The 21,479-nt window shown below is 42.5% G+C and overlaps 1 protein-coding gene and 1 long non-coding RNA gene across 2 annotated transcripts; one reads left to right on the top strand and one right to left on the bottom strand.

Annotated features, from left to right (window-relative positions):
• Positions 1-2,062: 2,062 nt before the first annotated feature.
• LOC133272415 (uncharacterized) lies at positions 2,063-13,392 on the top strand. The gene is made up of 3 exons (XR_009744403.1): positions 2,063-2,162; positions 6,718-6,889; positions 13,292-13,392. It is a non-coding gene; the product is annotated as an uncharacterized LOC133272415 (long non-coding RNA).
• PRLHR (prolactin releasing hormone receptor) lies at positions 12,418-15,302 on the bottom strand. Its single transcript, XM_061459575.1, has 2 exons — positions 13,763-15,302; positions 12,418-13,650 (listed from the first exon to the last, which is right to left on the bottom strand). The coding sequence occupies exon 2, from the start codon at positions 13,465-13,467 to the stop codon at positions 12,433-12,435; it is 1,035 nt and encodes a 344-aa protein (XP_061315559.1). The 5' UTR covers positions 13,468-13,650; positions 13,763-15,302; the 3' UTR covers positions 12,418-12,432.
• Positions 15,303-21,479: the final 6,177 nt, after the last annotated feature.

Genomic DNA, 21,479 nt, shown 5'->3' with positions numbered 1-21,479 from the left:
GTTAATTAGCAAACAGACAGCTGAAATGAGCACTTTATCTTCTGCATTCATCAAATAAAAGCCACCAGCTCTTCTCCCAGGTTTGTAGGCTCCTTTTATCTCAACAGAAGCTGTGACCTTTGTAAGCAATAGATTCTAGGTTCCAGGCTACACATATAAACCCTTATTTATATGACATGATAAATCAAAGGCAAAAATAGCCTACAGGATTCCTTGCTACATTGCACGCTGTGAACAATCATTTACTTTCCAGGGGACCATTAATTAGTATTGATTTGTCTTCTTGCTCCAACAGTTCAGTGGCATACGGATGGGAGGCTGCCTGCCAGGTTGTGCAGCATCAGAGCCTGTTATCCTGCAGCTTTTTGTACAAGTTGAAGAGATTTGCATGCAGAAGACAAACTACGTAATCTGAAGTTAAGGTGATCTTCAAATAGTCTGTTTTAAGTGGCTAGTGGAAGAGGAAATAGATGAGAAAATATCACTGGGAACAAGAGACCCATTTGGAACAAAAAAAGGGGGGTAATTAAACCATGAGGGTGAAATCTGAAGTCAGTGAAAAGGCTTATGCCCCAGCCCAGTATTTCCAAGTAAGACATTCCAATGATTTTGTACAGTGCACAGGTGCAAGGTTACTATCTAGAAGTCAACACTGATGCAGTCTGGGTCCGTGGGGATGGTCTGTAAATAAAGACCATCACGAAGTCTGGATGCACAGTGAATGTGCTGTCACAACTCTGCCCACTCCCAAGGATAAGGAAACAAGGTCAAGACACAAAAGTCTTTTATTTTTGTAAATGTATATAGTCTCAACAACCCTGAGACCATCATTTCTTCCTCTTCCTGGAGTTCTTCTCAAGTGCCATGTTAGGATACCATGAAAGACAAGTATCTGTCTGGGATAACTGGTCTTATATGTGTGATCATGCTGGGAGAAGAGATGGCACGTATGGTGGTAGCAGGCACCTCAGCAACAGAGGCTCTGCCCTTGCTGACTGGCAATGAGGAGGTGAAGCAACTCACTAGTTTGGAGCAAAAAGGTACCCCTCAGAATGCAGCTCAGACCAGGCCAGCAGGCTCCAGCACAACAGGGTACTTGATGTTTGGTTGAGCCAGCTGGATTTTCAGTTCCCCTAATAGTGAAAATAGCCAGACTCCAAAGCCCTCTGGCAGTACACAAACCCCTGTGTGGATGCCCAGTCAATGCACAGCAGAATGCAGAGACTGTGGGAACAGGGAACTGGTGCCCACTGCTCACTGGGATTTTGCTGCTCACCGGCTATCCCCTAGTGTTGTTTGCCACCAAGAGAACATTGGTCTTACATTCACCAGTTGAAAAGGAAGCTAACACCTAGTGCTGGCGTTAACTTGAGCTCTTGCTTATTGCTGGCACAGACCCTAGAGCAAAAGTGAGTTTTAAGTAGGAATGAGTTTAGCTTTATACTAATTGCACTGATCCATCCTTCCTCCAGGCAGCCCCAGGATCAGCAGGATCAGCAGGCACCAAAAAGATGGGTTATCAGTATCTCCTGTTGAGACAGCTATTAATATTAGAAGATAAAGTTTCTCAGACAGAATATAGTAACATGGGACCAGCATTTTAGTCCTCCAGGTGAAATGGCAAGATTAAGAACCTTATTTCCTTCATGCCCCCCCAGATCTTTATAATAAATTTTCATTCATTCTCTTCAGTATTTATTTCCTTAACAGATTAGGAGGGTTTGTTGGTTTTTTTTTTCTGTTTTAATAGTCTATTCAATTAGTATCAGTTTAATCACTCTCATGCATATGTGGGTTCTACCTGACTTCATGTGATAGCATCTACTAATAACAGAACCTTGTGAAACTTGTTGCTTAGTGAGCTACCTGTGCAACACTCCCACCCAAGTCAGCCTGCAGCAATACTGCCAGTGTTTTACATGGGGTCTCTGGGTGCCCTATTTAAAGGCTGTCCCTGCTGGGCAGGTGCTGGAGGGCCAGCTGGTGGTAGTGGGAGGGCACCGCCTTCATCAAGAGGATGAGTCCTCTTAGGAGACAGGATGTAAGGTGTGCTGGGGTGTAAGGAGAACAGGATTTGTTTCTTTGATGTAAAAAGGATTAGGGTGAAAACAGCTGACTAGTAGGTTCCAGGGAAACAAAGAATAACTTATGAAGATACTTTGGTGAGTAAGGATCTAGCTATTTTATTAAATGTATTAATGCTGAATATTGAAAGGAAGCTAACATTAGTTTCCCGTGAAAAGATGGTACTTGATATACTGATTAACTCTGATTTAGAGTTTTGTTTCAGCTCTGGATTAAGATAGTAATTAGATATGCTCTGCTTCATGGTTTGTGTCTCATGGACTCCAAACTTGTATCTGCCATAGCTGTTAGGAGGAAAGATCTTGGACTCCTCCATTTATTAGGAACTGAACAATGTGCATGCATTTGGGTATTCTTGCACCCTGAGGGCTTCTGATTTTCTGTAGAAAAATATAAAATAAACTAAAAAAAGCAACCCAGGAAGATGATAGAGCAGGACACTAACAGGTTGGAAGATCACTTATATTCTGTTTTCTTTCTATTAATATAGAGCAGGAGAAAGGAAAGGTAGAGATCCCTTGTAAAATTCCCATTCTGCTGGTCTAAATCAGGACTATTGCTGGTATGGATGGAGGTGGGACTAAGCTTGTCAGGTACCAGGGAACAGTCCAAAGTGTGACTGTAGCTGGTGGTGCTCCATGTAATCATTGAAGTGTAACTTGTATTACTCCTCTTCTGTTCAGAAAGCTTGTCCAAATGTACTTCAGGTGAAGAAAGACAGATTTAAAACCAGGCACATTACAGTGCGTAAGTGCTCTGAGTCAGAGTCATTATAGGTCCCTTTTAGACTTCTCTCTGCCTTTCAGATGTGACACAGCTTTCGATGACAGCTTATCAACACTGCTGCTTATTCTGAACTAAATGAAACTATTGTTCTCTCTTTGATTCTCAAATGGTTAATTAGCACTTTATATATATAAAATATGATTATATGATTCATTGCTTTCTATCCTCTCGTAATACTTGAATGTCAAATTAAAATCACGTGGAGAGACAACTCAGCTCATTTTGGAACTGTTATCTACAGCAGAAAATCATAGTACCTTGGTTAAATCTCTTGACTCCATCTAAGAAGAGACAATAGGGACACAGTTGTCACTGCTCAAAACGGTGACTCAAAGAGCTTAGACTTTCTGCAATAAAAAGTGAGATCAAACTGCAGATCCATGTGTCAAATATCTCCATTTTAGAGCAATCTGTAGAGCTTGCTGGTTTTGCAACTACTTTTAAATAGGTGAATTGCAAAACTTAATGTAGCTCTGTGTTACCTCTATCCATCTCCTCAAGTCTCAGTATTTGAATATGAATAGCTTCAGATTTAGAAAGCTGTTCTGACACTCTCCATTTAGTTTTTATTCACTTCCACCAACCATTTTAAGACTATTTTTGTATCAGTCTGGCCTTCGCCAAGCCACCTTCCACCCTGTTTTCAAATACCTCATGTTAGACCTGGAAATAAGAGTGCTTGGTTAATTATCACTATTTTCAGCATAGCTAGCACTGTAAATTAGGCTGTTTGTCGAACACCGCATTGCAGATTCAGCTTGTCCAGCTAATTCCTTTTAGCACTAAAAATCCTGTGCATTTTCCTCTTGCCCTCAAATCTGTGATTTTTCTGATCACTCATAATAGTTTAGAAACCCATAATAGTTTAGAAAGCTAGCAAATATTTCACTTGCATACACCTTCTTCAGTGCTGTGCAAACACTACAACAATTTCTACCCATCCTAAAAATGATCACCAGGAATAAAGGCATTTTAAGAACCACTTTTTTATTGTTAACGCATTCCTTTAAAACGTTTTGGGGGTTTTTTTTTGCTCCATCAAAAGATTCACATGTATAGAAGAGAGACATAGCCTAGGGCTGCTAGTTACTTTGCCACTTCACCACTTCACCAGGTTTGCTGATGACCCCAGGCTGTGTGGTTCCGTTGATACACTGGGGAGAAGGAATGCCATCCAGAGGGACCTAGAGAGGTGGGACAATGCAAGCCTCATGAAGATCAACAAGGCCAAGTGCAAGGTCCTATCCCTGGGTCAGGGCAATCCCAAGCACAAATACAGGCTGGGAGGAGACTGTATTGAGAGCAGTCCTGAGGAGAAGGACTTGGAGTGTTGGTTGATGAGAAGCTCAACGTGACCTGGCACCTATTCTTAAAATACTTGAGGGGAGGAAGCAAATCTCCTCAGTAAATGATTGAAAGACAACTTCTCAATGCACAGTTGCCTTTAGCCAATAGTTTAATGACTTCAGGGCCAATAAAAGCAGTCTGGCTTTTATTCCCCACCCCTGAAGTTTGGCCTGTGTTTTATGCCCTCGCCCTCTCCCTAGTCAGCAGCTTTTGCAGGTGGGTAGTGCTGTTTTAAACTGTTTCATGGGGAAACGTATTTCCTCATTTAGCATTAAAAGGAGAATGTTATGAACTATGAAAGCATGCAGATCTTGTCAGACCCTCTATACAACTTTTGGGGGCGAGAAGTGTTTGGAACAGTGCTTTTGGCAATGCATTAAAAATAAAGAAATCCATCTTTTTGTCACTACAGTAAAACATAGGCCTCCAGCTGCTTCCCTGCACTTTCTTGGTGATGTTGTCTGAACTCCCTGCATTTTGTCTGCCCTCAGTCCAAGCAAAAGTACTATCAAAACAATTTACAATTAGCTGTGACAACTGTATATTGCATGGGTGGTACAAAGGCTTTTACAAATAAACCTTGATTTATACAACAGACAAGAATACGTGTTTTAATGAAGAAGTGAGTCACAATGATAATATTATTGACTTGTTAAGATTAAACAGGACTGCCATATGCTATGTCTGGTGCTTCAGATGGTTTCAAATTTATTTTTAACATTTTTAAGTTCTACATGTTAACAAAAGATGTTGAATTTTTAAAAGGATCCAATAATTGAGGGAGAAATCATTCCAAAGCTGGGTGTTGAAGCTTTGGTTGTCTTAATGATTCAACATACTTTGTACACAGTGACTCAGAAAGCGATTTCTAATCAGTGATGTAGCTCCTACCTAACTCTTGTACATGTAATTTGGATTACTTTTATCTTGCTGCCCCCAGAGTTGCATCCTCAGAGCTGCTGAGGGATGGGTTGGTTGAACACGTGCCTCAGGACCCCATTCCCAACCTTTCAATTATTTTTATTAAAAAACCCTATCAAAAAGCCCTCAACTTATCTGCCTCTGGACCATACACTACTGGCCCTGCACACATGGACCTCACACTAACAGCCATATATACTCCTGGATTGCCCCTGTTCAAACTCACTGCATGAGATGGGCATCCCTCAACGAGAGATGGGAGGAAAGATGCGATAAAGCCAATACACTGAACTGGCACACTGCAAGTGAGGGACCACACTCACAAGAAGGCTTCAGTAACTCCCACGTTTGTACAGAAACACAGCCTCTGGGTTATACATTTCGCCTTTGGATGGTTATTGTTTGGTTGAAGTCCAAGTCTTCTGCTTACTTCTGGTTTTCTTTCTTGCCCTGATTCCACGAGTCCCAGACAGGTTTGTTTTACAATACAATCTATTGCTTCACCATCCCAGTCCCAAATGCAGCTGTGACTGATGGCAACCTATGTCAGTCCATCACAGCTACCATGTCATTTGGCTGTCATGTTTTCACTAGAGAATTGGCCTGTCTTGTCATAGGCGTGATGGGGTAACTGAACACAGGTCCCCATGGCTGGGAAACTGTAGACAGGGTGATATCTTGTGCTGTCAGGCCTCACAGGATCACCAGCTGCCTCCAGCTGAGCACATCACTTTGTTGGTGATGTTGCTGGGGTGATTTTGAGCTGCATAAAAATGATCCTCGGCACCACACGCATCACCAGGATCTCACAGACCACAGCACTAAAGCCCCTCCTGCTGCTGTGAACTTTATATGGCCTTTCCAACACGTTTCTGGAAACCCAGAACTGTGCTCAGCAGGAGAAGCACATCTCATTGCTACACTGGAAAGCAGCAAGCTTCTCGTTGCAGACCTGCTAGCTGCTGATGAAACATCTCCAGCGCCTAATGGAAATGTAGGAAATGTAGATGTAGGAATTAAAGCCATCATCTCCTTTTCTGTGTTCTCTGCAGAGGAAAAAAAAGCCAAACCACAAGGAAATTACAACATAATGGTGACAATTAACATAAACAAGATACAAAGAACAGAGAGACCAGTCAACTGCAAATAGATAGCAATGATCCCAAATTGATTTCCAACAGGCTGGAGACACAAAGCAGGGAGCTCCTGAGTGTGTATTTTATTATTTGTATCAATTACTAGCTTGATTAACTTAGTTTGATGAAGCAGGCTGTAGAAAAGGGAAATAAGCAACAACAGGCAAGAAAGTCAGTCCTATCAGCTTCTTGGCGAAGAGAGTAGACTTTTAGCTCCCAAAGGGACCTAACTCCCAAAGAGATATATTTGAGTTTTGTGCCTCTAAGCCATCACTTTTTGCCCTGCAGGGAGGCAGCCTGGCCATCTTGTAACCAGTTCTGAACCATTTACACCATCCCCTGTGTAATTCTGGGTGGGTCCCTAAAGGAGAGAGCACTTTGTATGTCTTTTCCTTCCTTGGGGAGCACCAAAAAAACCTGCTAGTGTTCTTCCTGATTTCAGATAGCTGCTAAGAGATCAACATCCTTGAGGCTGCTGCTTCTACTGACTACTTAATCAATGGTTCCAAAAGTCTGGGGGAGGGATGGGAGAGTAGGAAGCACAGAAACATACACAAAATTTGATTGAAATCAGCCTGGGGAAAGCCAGCTCCATCTGATTGTATCAGTACAGGGTAAGAATGTACCTAAAACCTGCTCTTGAAACAGGAATCGGAAGGAAAGGTCCCATCAATATGGCCAGGGTACCTCTGATGCATCTGCAGTGACTCTCTGGGACTTTCAGTAGAGCAAACTCTTGTTGATGTAGAGGGAAATCCGGTACAAAGAACCAGAGTTAGCGATGGTTTTGAGCCAAAATGGGGTCCCTGAGTATGGGAAGGGATATTTACTTCATGCAGTCACAAACGCCAGTGCTCCAAGTGGCAGACAGGCCAGGTTTGCTCCCACTTGCAGCAGCTTTGCACAGCAAACGGTTAGGTGCAGAGACTGTGTCAGGCACAATTGCATATTTCTGCCTGTAGAAAGAAGTTGAAGGGAGAAAAGGGTGATTTCCAGTTTAGAAAGCCTCCCTGATTTGTGTAAACTTCCTATGAGGCAGAAATGTTTGCTTAGACCCTTGAGCAACCTTTTCTCCATGGGAAGGAGGAGGAATGCAACTGTTTTCCCTGAGAAAACAGAAAAGATGTGGGCAGTGAGAGGAAAGGGCTGGAGGTAAAAGTCTTTATTCTATTTCTTCATGCAGAAGTGGCAAAGACAGCAGTTTCTTTACCAGCAGCACTTTGTTTCTATCTATCTCTGCCGTCTTCTTATCCGGTGGGCAGATTGACGGATGCATTGTACAGTTCTGTCCAATTTGTTGGGCTGGGTTTTTTCCCAGCTGCAGGTGCACCATTTTCAGCTTTTATCTGTACGCTGCATAATCTGAGACATCTAATTATAACTCACCGTTGGCACCTCAATAAGCAAGATTCGCTCAATTAAAACTGCACAGAGCATCTGCTGTTCATCTGGTAGGAAAAATACCTGCTTTTCCCAGTCTATCTATCAGCTGGGAAGCACTCGTTGAGCTCCTGTGAGTAATGGCCTTATGGCAAGATCTGCTTTTACACACCAGAGATAAACTGACATTCTTCCAAAATGATACAAATACAGCTCTCTCAGTGTTCTTCATCCCAGGGTAAGGAAAAATTATTTAAAGCAATGCACTGCACAAACAAGTTAGTCTTTAGTGCCTGCTCTGTCATTTTCAAGGTGGGGGAGAAACCAACTCTACCTGACCCCAGTTGAGGTTTGGTTATCTATTGTTTTTCTTTGGCTGCCTGATTTCAAATTTAGTGACCTTTGCTCACTACCTAATTTGGGTTTTAATTCCTGATCCAATACTGATTTACTTTCTGTATTTCCTGAGTAAATTATCTTTTACTATCAATCCCCTGTTTAACCATAGGGAGTAGCTTATGTTTGAGCAAGCATTTCTGCATCTATAAATATTGGACATACAGTGTTTGCTAGAAAGAGGCTCTATGAGTCCTTCCAAGAGCTATGCAGAATAGCATGCCTTGATTCCTGCAGTCTAAATCTGCGCTCTTCACTTTAAGTGAAGTCATCTCATTCTCCTCCGTCTCTCCACATCAGCTCCTTCTCTATTAATCTCCACATTTAAGATATTCAGAGGCTTCTGAGCTGTAGAAGCTTGGCCCCAGTGAAATCTCCTAGATGACTTTTACAACAGATAAGTGTGGTCCTAAGCAGGTCTTCGTTTCCAAAACCAAGACTCACCATGCTCTGATCACCCGCTAACTGGCTAATGCATTTAGTAGCTGCCTAAAAACACCACCACAGAGCATGTGTACAAACTCCACAGTACATCCAGGAGTGTTTGCCACAGGCTGTCTTTTAGGAACAGTCTGAGGAGCCATCAGAAACAGCTTGTATTTGCTGCTGTAAAATGCATAATGCCTGAGTCTCTACCTGCTAAAAGTCTCTTGGTAAATATAAACAACTGGAATGAAATCCCACTGGACAAGGAGCAGATGGCATTCTGCAGCTCAGACACATCTTGCTCCATCCCTGCAGAGCAGCTCCCTTGGGAGTGAGTGCTTGGATACTAATGTAAGCAAGAAACAGCTAAAACCCTTGCAGGGAAAGTTAACAGGTCCACCAAGTTTTGAACCAGGCTGCTTTATAAAGTCAAAGCCTGCAATGATTTCTGACATTGTAATTAAAAACCACCCCACCAAAAATACTGTAGTGATGAGCCCTATTCCCCCCGGAGAACCACAGCGGCTCCCCAGAGGGGGCTGGAGATGAGCAACCACATTTCACATGATGGCTTTTAACATAATTATTTGCATAACTGGATGAAAGAAGCGCATCAATGTGCCTCTAAATCTTATCATTGTTTATTACTCTGGCTATCAGAGGAAACAGTAATTACACTGAGCAGAGATTCTTGGGGCTCGATTTGGAGGTGGAGCTGAGCAAATGTGTCTCAGTCCCTGCCAGCCTGTGGGCTCCCCACTCCCTCTGCTTAGGGCTGGATCACTTGTGTGCACCATGCAGGGAAAGCCTGGAAAAATGGCCTTGCAGGATCACTGGGGTGGGCCAGGAGGGCTGCTGAGGAGAGGGAAGGAGCTTCAGGAGCCCCCAGCTGGGGAATGCAGGTCATTTCGGTGTGCATCTGCCAAACCTAGTTCTGAGAACTAGGGGCAGGATTTGAGCTTTCTGCTGCAAATACAAGTCCTGTCAGATTCAAGACATGTACAGCTTAAACTAGCACTTAAACGAGGGTGCCTGCTGTGCTGGGCAATCTGAGGACCTGCTTGAGATGGCAGCACTGCTGGTAGCAAGGAGCTGCTGGTAGCAGGATGTTCCCAGTGCGTCCATCACTGTGGGAACAATATATGAACTGAACAGCCCTTCATTTCCATCTCAAGGAGAAAAGGAAAGAAATAGAGTTAAATCCCCCTTGTTTGCTTTGTGCAGCTCTCTGCAGCAGCCATCTGCAGTCACTAACATTCAAGAGAACATTAATAAGACAAACTGCAGTGCTGGCAAATGTGGGTAAAAACATGATGTGTAAGAAGGAAATGATCCCAGGCCTGCTGTGGTAACAGGAGTCTTCCCAGTTGTTCTGCTGGGCTTTGCATCACTCTGTATTACAGTGCTGTCTGTATTTGGTGCGTGAGGTTGTAAACATTATGGGTCACCTCAATGGTAATTAACCTTTACAAACTGACAAAACAACAGCTTAAAGTAACATAATTCCATAGAAGAAAAATTGCTGAATATCGGGAGTTTATTATTTAAAGCTGCTTTTTGCAGTGTTGTTTCAGTGCTTTTTTGGTGTTCTACTCTGCTGCCTTCAAAAGAGTCCTGAAACAAAAGCTGAAAAGCTCATAAAATTTGCTAGGTTTGTTTGAAAGGGGTTTTTTTTTCCAAAATCACCATTTATTGCAGTAACTTCCTATATTGAGCTTGAAGGAAAAACAATTTCCTAAAATTCAGCAAAAGCGAAACATGCCTTAATAGGTCATTCAAATCTTTAAATCAAAGTAAGCAATGCAGATAAATACACTTAATCACAGAGTGAACGTAAGTAATGCCCACTTTGAAAGGACCTCCTTGACTCAGTGTCTCTGTAATCAGTTTCCAATATCTAGTTCCTCATTACTAGCAGCAGAACAGCTTGAAATCCCAAGGAATTTTGTGGAAAGGGATTTCAGATGTTTTCCCAACACTTTTCCCAGTGTGTTCATATGCAATCTGTGTATTTTTTAACCCAATTAAGCTTACTGAATGCTGATCAGCAAACTGATATCACCATTTCACAGCAGGAGAAACCATCCTCTCTTTCCTCTCCCCTCTTTTCTGTTCACATTGCCTCACAGTACATAAGTTTGGCTATGTACAGTTGTGGTCAGAGACGCCCTTGCAGATCATGGCCAAAACTGCCCTTGGGTTGTGCTGCTTCCTGTGCTGATCTCAGCTCAGTTCCTCATGCCATCCCAGATTCTGGCCAAACAGGCTGGAAAAAACCTCTTCAGCAATAATGTCTGCTTTCTGTTTCAGAACTTTGTCCCATATACTTATCTCATATTTTCAGTTTTGAAAGGAAGAAACTAGAAACCATTAGGTTGATTATAGCTTTTAACTCCCTCATCTGACTGAAAGCCGAATGTCAAAGGAAATTGTTTCTTCCCAAAAGATTCCTTCAAAAGAGAGCACTTCCCACTCCGCTCCAGTTGACTGGTCTTTCTTTGACTAATCACATAATGCTGGTACACGGCTCAATGTCAACAGCCTGTCCTATCTCTAAACAGACACTTTCAGAAGGGCTCCTGAAGACAGTATCAAAGTCTCTGTCTGTCTCTGTAGATCAAAGTTGATGGCAGCATTGCCACACATCAAAATCAGCCCCCTAAGGAAGGAGTGGAAAGCACAGAATCATAGAATAGTTAGGGTTGGAAAGGACCTTAAGATCATGCAGTTCCAACCCCCCTGCCAATGGGCAGGGACACCTCACACTAAACCATGTCACCCAAGGCTCTGTCCAGCTTGGCATCTCAGCACTGACAAGGCTACAGTGGCATCCACTCCTCTGGCTAGGAATGAAGCTGACTTGCAGTAGGGACAGCAAATTAGGGTTGCACAAGGCAATGGCAAAACCACACTTCAATGTCAGTGGTTAAATGTCTTAATGTCCCCTTATCTGGCTGATTTTCCATCACACATTATGTTTCCACTAGGTCCATCCTTGATGACAGCATCAGCAAATCCACCAAACCAGCTGTTGCATAGTCACACCTCACAGAAATAACATCACTCTGGGTTTATTTCCCCTGTCATAATACTGCATCTCACCTTGCTACATGCTCTGCTGCAGGTTCATGCGACACAGGAGGTTTGGGATTGCATGATGATGCTGGGTTCAAAAAGCATAATGAACAGATTCCTGCCCAATGCCGTTGGCCATAATGGGCAGGCAAGCAGCCCTGCCGCAAAAGCTGCTACCCCATCCACTCAGCCAGCAGCAAGGAGGAAATAGCATTGAGGGACGAGACCATGCAGAGTGGTCACAGCACATCCCAGCAAGGGCCACAGGAATGTAAATGAGCCAGTTGTCTTGCACAGAGGCACTCGGAGGCTGTGCAAATGAGCTTGTGCTGTCATCCTGCACACCCTCAGCAGTGGGGAGAGCACTGCACACTGGTGCTGCCAGCACAACTCAGCTGGCAGAGCAAGGCTCAGAGCAACTCCTACCAACCTGGGTCTGGGCTCTTCCACTAAACCATTATCACCCAAGGCTCTGTCCAACCTGGCCTTGAACACTGCCAGGGATGGAGCATCCACAGCTTCCTTGGGCAACCCATTCCAGTGCCTCACCATCCTCACAGTGAAGAATTTCTCCCTTATATCTAACCTAAATATCCGCTATTTAATTTTGAAGGGGATATTTTACAGGAAGGATCCCTGTAGCTTAAGTAAGAGTATCTTATAGTGCTTAATATCTCCTTGGCCTCTAACTCCAGTCAAAGTTAAGGCATTTTTGGGACGTAACATCTGCCTCTCCTCCAGTAGGAATGGAGGTACTGGGGAAGCTACACGTGGGACTTGTGTTGTTCTTATTGAGCCCTGAGGACAAATGTGAGGAATGAGGACTAATTAGAAATGGAAAAGACTTACAGTGTTGGAATGCACTCCCACCAGCTCTCTTTTACAGCACCACACTGGCCATAATGCAGTTTGTTGTGGGTCCAATCTTCTTCTTCTTCCAGGCAAACATTTTCTTCAGCTCCCCCCTAAAGCTGTCATGGAGCCAGGCATAGAGGAAGGCATTGGTACAAGCAGACATCATTGCAAACCAGTGGCACAGCAGCTGGATGAAGTTGAAATATTGCTTGTCAATCAAGCTGATGTCGATGTCCTTTATCATGTTGAAGATGTGCAGAGGCAGCCAACAGACTCCAAAGGCTGCCACCACTAAGACTAGTAAGCGAAAAGTCTTTCTCCTCCTTGCTCTATCCCATTCAGCTTGGCCCTGGGTGACATTGCCAGGGACTACACGGTTCTTGAGCTTGACAGAGATTCTCAGGTAGGACAGGGAGATGACAGCCAAAGGCAGTACATATGTGATGATGAGAGTGCTGTAGGCGTAAGCTAAGCGATCTCTTTTCATGTGGAACCAAAACTCCTCACAGATAGAGAAGTCCAGTTCTGGGAACTCTGCGTGATAAGTGTGGACCAAGGCTGGGGCAGCCAAGGTACAGCTCAGCAACCAAATAGCAGCCAGGATATAAGCACAAATAGGGATTGTGAGCCTCCTGCGGAATGGATACACCATGGCATAATACCTATCCACAGCTATGACAGTCAAGGTAAAGACAGACACAAACACAGTGACGGGTTGCATCAGGAAAACAAAGTAGCACATGAAACGCCCATACACCCATCCTCTGGGCTCAAAGGCATAGGCGAGCGTCAGGGGCACGCAGGTGGCACACATGAGCATGTCTGAGAAAGCCAGGTTGCCTACCAGAAAGTTGGTGACATTGTGCATCTTTTTTGTCTTGCAGATAACATAAATGAGAAGGTAGTTCCCAATGACACCAATAAAAACCACTAGCGAGTAGCAGGGGATGATGAGTGGCTTGAAGGACTGAACAAACTGGAGCCCTGAGAATAAATTGCTGGTGTTGCTGTGAATCGCAGAGAGGAAGCTTTGGGAGGTTAAATTGTCCGAATTCATCATTTCCCTCCTTTTGTCTTCTGCCGTCAGCCGAGTGAAGTAGTTAGTGCACTACTCCTGCACTCAATCACTGTGGATAACGAATGGATTACTGGCTGTCCAGAGGTTACCACATGGATAGTAAACAAGCATCCGTAAAAAGAAAAGGCGAAGTTGTAATCCTCAAGAGGCAGCTTTCAGCAGTTCCTAAGGAAAATCAAATACAACCCATTTCCACTAAAGTCCTCCTGTATTTACTATTAAATCTGGGTTTTGACAGCATGCCACTTAATAAACATGTAATTCAGTCAGTACTTACTGCTGTGGTTTTTTAATCCCATATGATTCTCCTGTGGATGCCAAGAATGTGCCCTAGACGTCTATCTTCTGCAAATCCAGAAGCGTGTGTGTGTGTCAGGGAGAGAGAGAATATATGTGAGTGAGAAAGAGGGTGATGCGCATTTACAAGCTAAGTGGAGATCAGTGTTTTTAAACAGTCTTCACTTCTAGGTCATGACAGTTTTGTGTATAAGCTTTTATCCCTATTGGCTGCCCTGGGTATTACGTTGCTCTTTGCGTGTTTCTCACTAGTAATTAGTTCTAGAATATCCTTTCAAATATTCCCTTCTTCCAGTGCACCTATAATTGCCCCTCACAACTTAAAAATCAATTTACATTCATTAAGACGAGCTTGCACAGCATCTAATCCAAGATTTACTTTGCCACAGCTCTCAGAGTGCCCAGAAAAGCCTACCTGTGAATTTGTTGCTATAATGGACTGTAAAACAGAATTTTAATAACATATGAAGCCAAATAAATGTTTGTGCCACTAGAGGGACTCAGCTACATACCTGTGAATGAAGTTCGGATTCGAAATGTGCATTTAGCATAAAGCACAAAGGATCTTATTTTATTTCAATTTCTTTTCTAATGGTGGTTCAATGTTTGCTCACTCATTGTGACCGTTTTCAGTGGGGTTTACACAGCTTTAAAAGTAAACACATGAAATAATCTCAAAGGAAATAGTAGCACCCAAATAGCTTAGCTGTACGGGTTTACCTGCAGTGAACTACAGCAACCTGTGTCTAATATTGCAGCTGCCCACAAATATTTGGGGTGTTTCTTCATTCCTGCAGTAGGTTTGTTAACCTTTTCTGTACCAGACAACAAGTGATAACCAGTACATAGAACACACTGTCCTTGTTCTGTTCGGTCAAACATTAGAAAGGAAAAATCAGGATAAGTACTTACAGAATGTAAGCAGACGTCCCCATCCAGCTCTTGCCTATTTCTCTAATTCTCCCTTAATTCTCTTCCATTCCAACCAATTCTGAAACTATCACCTCAGCTGGTGAAAAATAATGAAGCTGCACTGCATCCATTTACATCAGTTAGGGAAACTAAAAAATACATGGAACAGCCTAACCACTTCTGGATACTTCAGGTCAGAGAACATTGCTGGGGTTTGCAAAGCACTCAGGGGATTTAGACACAATTTCAATGGACAGTTCATGTCCAAATCTTTTAGGCTACTCTAAGGGAATAGTAACCCACTATTTTCCATGAAGCTATCAGCAGAACCATATCCTTCTTCTGTTTTCATGTAATTTGACATAAATCACAAGTTTAAATATATTTAATTTGTGTTGTAACCCTTTCCCTAATCCAAAATCAGAAGCTAATCTTGTGTAGCCCATGTTCAGATCAGAGCCATTCTCCTACAATGGCTCATGATGGATCAGCATTTCAAACATCCTCAGGGCTGACTCCGTGTCATTGCATATATGGTTAGACTATGGTACAGGCTGGAATACAGCTATAATTCCAGCCTGAGGGGAGAACAACAGTTCCTCAGAGTGCCTTCCTCCACTTCATGGATGCAGTAACCTAGCTATGACCTATACAAAAAATGGGATGTTATATTCCACGTCAAAATCCAATCTCATCTGTCTAAGCTGGATGGGACCCAGAGGAATATAGTACCTACTTATCTCTACGTGCCCAAATCCAGAATAGGAGAGGGACCTGAAGGTAGAGGTTGCAAAGAGACAAGGAAAAGGGGGATTCCTACTGCTTTCAACACCCAGGGCACCCATACTATTTGGTGTTAAGCAGCATGCTACAAAAGTAATTCCTAGAACCCACAAATGCAATTGTTTAACTTAATATGGGAGAAAAATATAGTCTTTATTTAAATCTGATTTGAATCCTACTGAAGTCAGATTTCAGTAGGCTTTGGATGTGGTCTCTACCGTAAGCCAAAAAGCATCAAAAAATTAAAGGGGTGCATATGTAAATGGACTTCATATTGCCCACATCTCACTGGAAGAAGCCTCATGGTAATGGCAGAGCACAGATAATAGTTGAAAATCACATTTTAACTGAGTGATTTTTCTGGTTCATTCCCAAGAGCTGCAGAGTAGATCCAATAAATATTGTCATTATATTTCTATGAGAAAAAGGTTTATCCTTCACTATGTGAGAATAAAAATAAAACAAAATATCATCTAAAGTAGCCTTCAAGGTCACCTTAATGCTCGGTTCACAAAAACTGTAAGTAACCTTAAAGATTCTTTTATTTCAAGCAGTACTGAGTGATCTTCCTGCATTTTCTCTTACTTTCAGCTGTATTTTCTTCACCTCTGAAACCAGTAACCAGTACCCTTCTGTTTGAAGGCTCTCACCCTATTTCTGTCAGTGGTTTTCTGTTTGTTTTGGCTTCAGGCGGAAAACTTCCTCAGTTCAACTGTACTCTACTGCAGAGACCTGGAAAGATAATATGTAATAAGGGCTTGAATAGAAAGAGTCTTTCAGCATTTTACCCCAAAGAAACCCTCTTTCCGCCTTCTAAAACTGTGAATAGTAATCTTGTTTAGAATTTCCTAGGCTGAGTGACAAAGTCCTTCCTGAACCGAGTGTATTTCACACACAGAATTTTTTCATTAAAAGAGAAAAGGTCACAGAAATTTCCTTACTGTCATATTAGAACTGTTTTGACATTCCAGTGTTTAAGGGTGTCACAAATAAGAATGCTGATTAGTGTCTAATTGAAACCCTGGTGATCCTTGACTCAATGGAGAATGTTATAGTTAGAGCCAGACCAACACTTCTTCACAGAAACATTTCACAGTTGAGCTTTCATGATCTCTTGTGCTAATCTGTCCAACTCTGTACAGACACTGTGAGCACAAACACTGCAAGCTGCTATGTGACTTTCAGGTAGTGGTAAACCTCCTAAAGCACTAACACCCTTCCTTACATGCACGTCTAATCATCCCTGTAGTTCCTAACTAAACCAGCATGATCCAGGAATGAGATCTGATCCTAGCAGCCACACTTGCAAAGCACAACAGTCCTTCTTAAGCTAGTGGGCCCTCCCTTCTAGTATTTAGTCTTTGCAGACCAAATATTTTCTTCTGTCATTGAAGTCTCACAGTCTCGGATGTTAGTTTTCTCTGTTCTTGTTTATTTGATATGCACCTGCTGTAAAACACAACTTCTTTGGCATCACACAACTTCAAAGTGTCTTTCACATTCCTCCAGGAAAGTTCAGAGCAGAGCACGTGAGGTAGTTCTTGCAGAGCCTACAATAAAAATAAATGCTTTGCCTGTTTTGAATGAAGTAGAGCTGGGGGTTCCTTTAGCAAATTCTTCTTTTGACCAGTCAGGGAACAAGGCTGTGTATCACAATTCTAAGGCAGAGCAACCTGTCTCTCCTTCTCTCATTCAGTCATATAAATGCAACCTCTCTGCCACTGCTGTGGACTGAAACATCACAGTCTCCAAACTCTAAAAAACATGTTTACAGCTAAGGGTTTTGTTTGTTTGTCTGAGAGTTTGGGGTTGTGGTTGCTGCTTTTCTCAAATTCAAAGTACCAAATTCTGATAAACTAAAGATTCAGCTGATTCATATAAGCTGAAGAGCAGTTCAACAACTTGAATGAAGAGGATGTTTGAACTTAAGTCAAAGTATCGTTCAGGTTGCAGGTTAAATGTAGAACAGGGGTTTAGCTCTTCCCTGCGTGAGCAAAACTGTTAGTCTGCTGAGCAAAAGTGAGATGAGAAGAGCGAGCTGGTTCCTTAGATGACAAAGATCTTGAGCTAAACTAAAGATAAATGTAAAAAACCAAGGAAAACTGCAAGTGGTTTCCTGGGAATGAAGGTGCTGGGTTACAATTACCACAAGGTAAAAGCCAAATGTAAAAATGAATAAGCTTATACTGTTAGGAGCTAGCTAATCTCCACTGCCAAATTCTGCAAGAACTGGCGCATGGAACTGCTGGGTGAGCAGTAAGGGCTTTTCCTCTTGTTATGGCATAGCAACACAACTCTTGTGACTCTTGAAGGAAAGCAAATGGGCCACCTGTCCTTAAGAACAGGAAGGGATGGGATGTGATGAAAAAGTGCTGGTCCTTTAGTCTAACAGCAGTTTTACAGTAGGTTTTAGACCAGATTTAAGGACAGAGGATGGAAAGAAGGAGAGAGGGAGAGAATAGGATACCAAAGGAAGCTTTTATAAAATTAACCTTCCATCTATGTGTTATTAAACTGATTTTTCTTAACATAGAACGTGTAGTAGTTCTTGTCAGTTTGGGTTTGGGTAACACATGTGATGTTGAGAAATATGAGAAACCATCATCTATACCAGAGCAAACATCCTAAGAACTATGGTGTAGGCAAAGAATAGCAACATTTATGAAGGAATCGGACCAGGAGACTCCAACTATTCATGCTCCTCAAGAACCTTGCTTGGGATTGAACAGCCTTGGTAGCTCTTTTCATTGTATTATATTAGCATAAAAAGCAGGACCATACCAACTGAATTTCATAGAACCACCAACTTTGGAACCAGAGATGATATAGAGGATGACTGCACAATTACACAGAGAAACTCTGAAAATCTGAAGGAGAATAGGAGGAACTTTGATACCATTATAGGGGAAAAACTTTTCATAAAAGACAAGATCAAGGTCACCTGTTAATGAGCATTTTCAGTATGGCCTAGGATGGAGTAAATTCTGTTGCATATCTATACAAAGGAGCAGGCAGTGCTTTTGAAAGTACAGGGAAAAGAAAATCTAATACTTTGTGACAGATTCCAGGGTGAATTTGCCTCTACCTTGCTACAATCTCTGGACTATTTTCTTGCTCTAAGTGTCTATTCACCAGAGCAGAATTGCACTGTATTCTTTAAAAACAATGGGGAGGATGGTAAACTCCAGGTAAAGACCGATTTAAGCTACGGAACAATACTAAGGAAAGAACAAATTCACCATGAGCAAATTCAGAATGAAAGTAAAATACTTCTAAGTGAAATGGGAGAGCAAAAACTTGCCCCTTGGAAGTAGTGGCTTTTGGAACAATCACTGTATTACGGTGGATAAAACACTTGCTTTAACAGAAAGCTTGATCCATTTATCACATGCATGTGGTATGGCTTCTTGAATGAGGCTTGGTCTTCAGGAGGTTCCTTTCAGTCCTTCATCAACACAGATTTAGGCTTTGGACTTCACTCTTATTCAAAATAATTCCACTGCCACATTTTCAATAGTATTCCTATTGATAATAATCAAAAGATAGCATTAAAATTCATATACATGTGCACCCACACACATGGGCTCAGCTGAGACTGAGTCCTAAGATGTCTCTACTGCTCTCTGTGGTTCTTCAATGGGAAGATTTGTACACTAATGCCTGTGCAAACCAACTAGAACAGTACTTGAATATTTGCCAGATGAACTTTCACTGTTGCTGATATTGGCACCTGCTCAGAGCAGCTGATCTGAAAAGTAGGGAGAAAGGCAGGGTCAGCAGAAGGACTCTGCGAAAACATTTCAGCTCCAAGACACTGCAGTCAGTACAATCACTGATTCGTCTTTCTCTGTTCTTGTTTTCCCACAAGATTGTTACTCAGAAACTTGATACAAGCAGGTTTCATTCCTCCATACCCCCACCTCCTCAAGATTTGCTTTACTAGCCAAACCCACACAGGAATAAATGACCAAGAAAGAAGCTGTCTTATTTGGTTTCTTTTATGTTAGGTTTTGGTGTACAGTTTTGAGGCTTTTTTTTTGTTTAATTTCTAATCACAGGATAAGTAGGTTAAGTGCTATGGTAATTCCAGAGGTATTTGTGCTGAATTTGTTGATTGAGCATGTTAAAGCAGAATTTTGCTGAAAAATAGGGACTTGGTAACCAAGTCTGACTATCTCCCAGTTGCCTGGACAGATATCAGTAGACTTCAAGATTTGTATTACAGACCCTTCTGTAAAACCACCGCTGAAGCAAAGTGTTATGCTGTTACAATAAGAGACAGCTGCTCTCTTTAGAGCTGCCATAGGCAGGATATGCAACACCAGAAAAAAAAAAAAGTGGGGAAAAATCTTTAGGAATACCAGTCCAAGAAGTTTCCCTCTTCAGCATCCTAAAGTGTGCTTTTTTTATGTATATGTCTAAGTCGTAACTAACCTGGGAAAAGATATGTGAATGTCTTTGATCTAAAAGCTGAAAGGTTTCTCTTACAAGGAAGGATTAAAATGAAAACGTATGAAGGCAGATTTTCATATCCAGTAGATGCAACAATTCCTACCCCTCCAGAAAAACTGGCATTTCTCTGCTCACAAGCCCTGAAGCGATGTAGAGTGCAAAACCAATCCATGCCCCAAGCTAGAAGAGACTGTGGGAATAAGCTTCTAGAAACATCTGCAGATTGAATGTTGTGAGCCCTGAAGACACTTAGTGTTAGAAATGTTGCTTGCAGGTGTAAATAGCCAGAAGCCTGGGTCACTATATACCCTCAGGGTCCATCAAGCAGTTTAGCTCTCATAGAACCTCACGGCTGACACTTGAGTGCTTGCAGCAGCAGGGCAAAATGCTGCCTGGCCCATGACACTTCTCTACAGCACCGGGGAGAAGCAGTACCCCTCCGCACTTGATGCTGCTGAGGTCTGGACACCTCCAAAGAGGGATGCACCATTACAGGTCTTCCTCCCTTCCACCCGGAAGGTGACGGGAGCGGCGCCTGCAGCACCACGGACAGCGCCCGCCCTCGTCCCCATTGCAGTCGGGTCACAGCTCTACGCTAGGGTGGGCTTCTGTCCTCACAGTGTGACAGGGCAGTTCAGCACAGAGCACCCCGAAAGGCAAGGCAGGACTCTTTGGAAAGCCTCCTGCACTGGGGAGCCCTCACAGCACACACACAGAGTGCACTTTACCCACAGAAACACTTGGTGCTTGGCCACAAAAAACAGGCCAGTGGTTATACCAAACCCTAAAACGTATGAGGATCTCTCCCCAAGAGCTAAAGAAGGAAAAAGCATTTCCTGCTTGCTGAATTATCTTAAAGCTACTGTGGTGATAGGTACAGGGCAGAAGAGAGCAACAGCTACCTGATGTTTTGTAATGACCACCATAGTAAACTTGTCATAGCAAACTTGCTGTTTTCATGGAGCAGTAAGTTCAATTAATATTTATCAAACAGAAAGAAAAAAGACCCTCAGAGAACCAACATCATTCCAGCTGCTTATAAAATAATAAAACCCAACTTCCATTTAATTAACTATCTCACTAACAGCAATCTGCCCTGGAGCTTTGAGAGCTTTTAATACTAAAGTTTTGTCTGGAGGACTGTCATCTACTTTGATGATAGTTTGCATAATAACATTATGTAGAGATAAGAACACTATTTGGAAATGCATTGTTCCACTCTCTCATGTTTGAAAAAGAGATGGGAAGAGAGATTGGATTTTAATGACCTGTATCGTCAGTGAGGGTGGTGAGGCACTGGAATGGGTTGCCCAGGGAAGCTGTGAATGCTCCATTTCTGACAGTTTTCAGGGTCAGATTGGATGGAGTCTTGGGTGACATGGTTTAGTGTGAGGTGTCCCTGCCCATAGCAGGCAGGAGGAAACTTGATGATCTTCATGTTCGTTCCAACCCTAACCATTCTATGAATCTATTCTATGCTTCTATCAGGAGAAAAACACCTAACTTAGAACTTCTAATGAAGCCTTCTGTATGTTTTCAGCACAGTTCCA

This window comes from Pezoporus flaviventris, unplaced genomic scaffold, assembly GCF_033815535.1.
Source record: "Pezoporus flaviventris isolate CSIRO_AGI_PZ_B2104156 unplaced genomic scaffold, CSIRO_AGI_Pfla_v1 ptg000029l, whole genome shotgun sequence".
Classification (NCBI taxonomy): domain Eukaryota; kingdom Metazoa; phylum Chordata; class Aves; order Psittaciformes; family Psittacidae; genus Pezoporus; species Pezoporus flaviventris.
Note: the sequence above shows the minus strand (reverse complement) of the source record. Positions and strands in the feature narration are given on the sequence as shown.

What these genes read in the sequence shown, in the direction of transcription:
- PRLHR (XM_061459575.1), bottom strand. Translation starts at nt 13,467, where the DNA reads ATGATGAATTCGGACAATTTAACCTCCCAAAGCTTCCTCTCTGCGATT.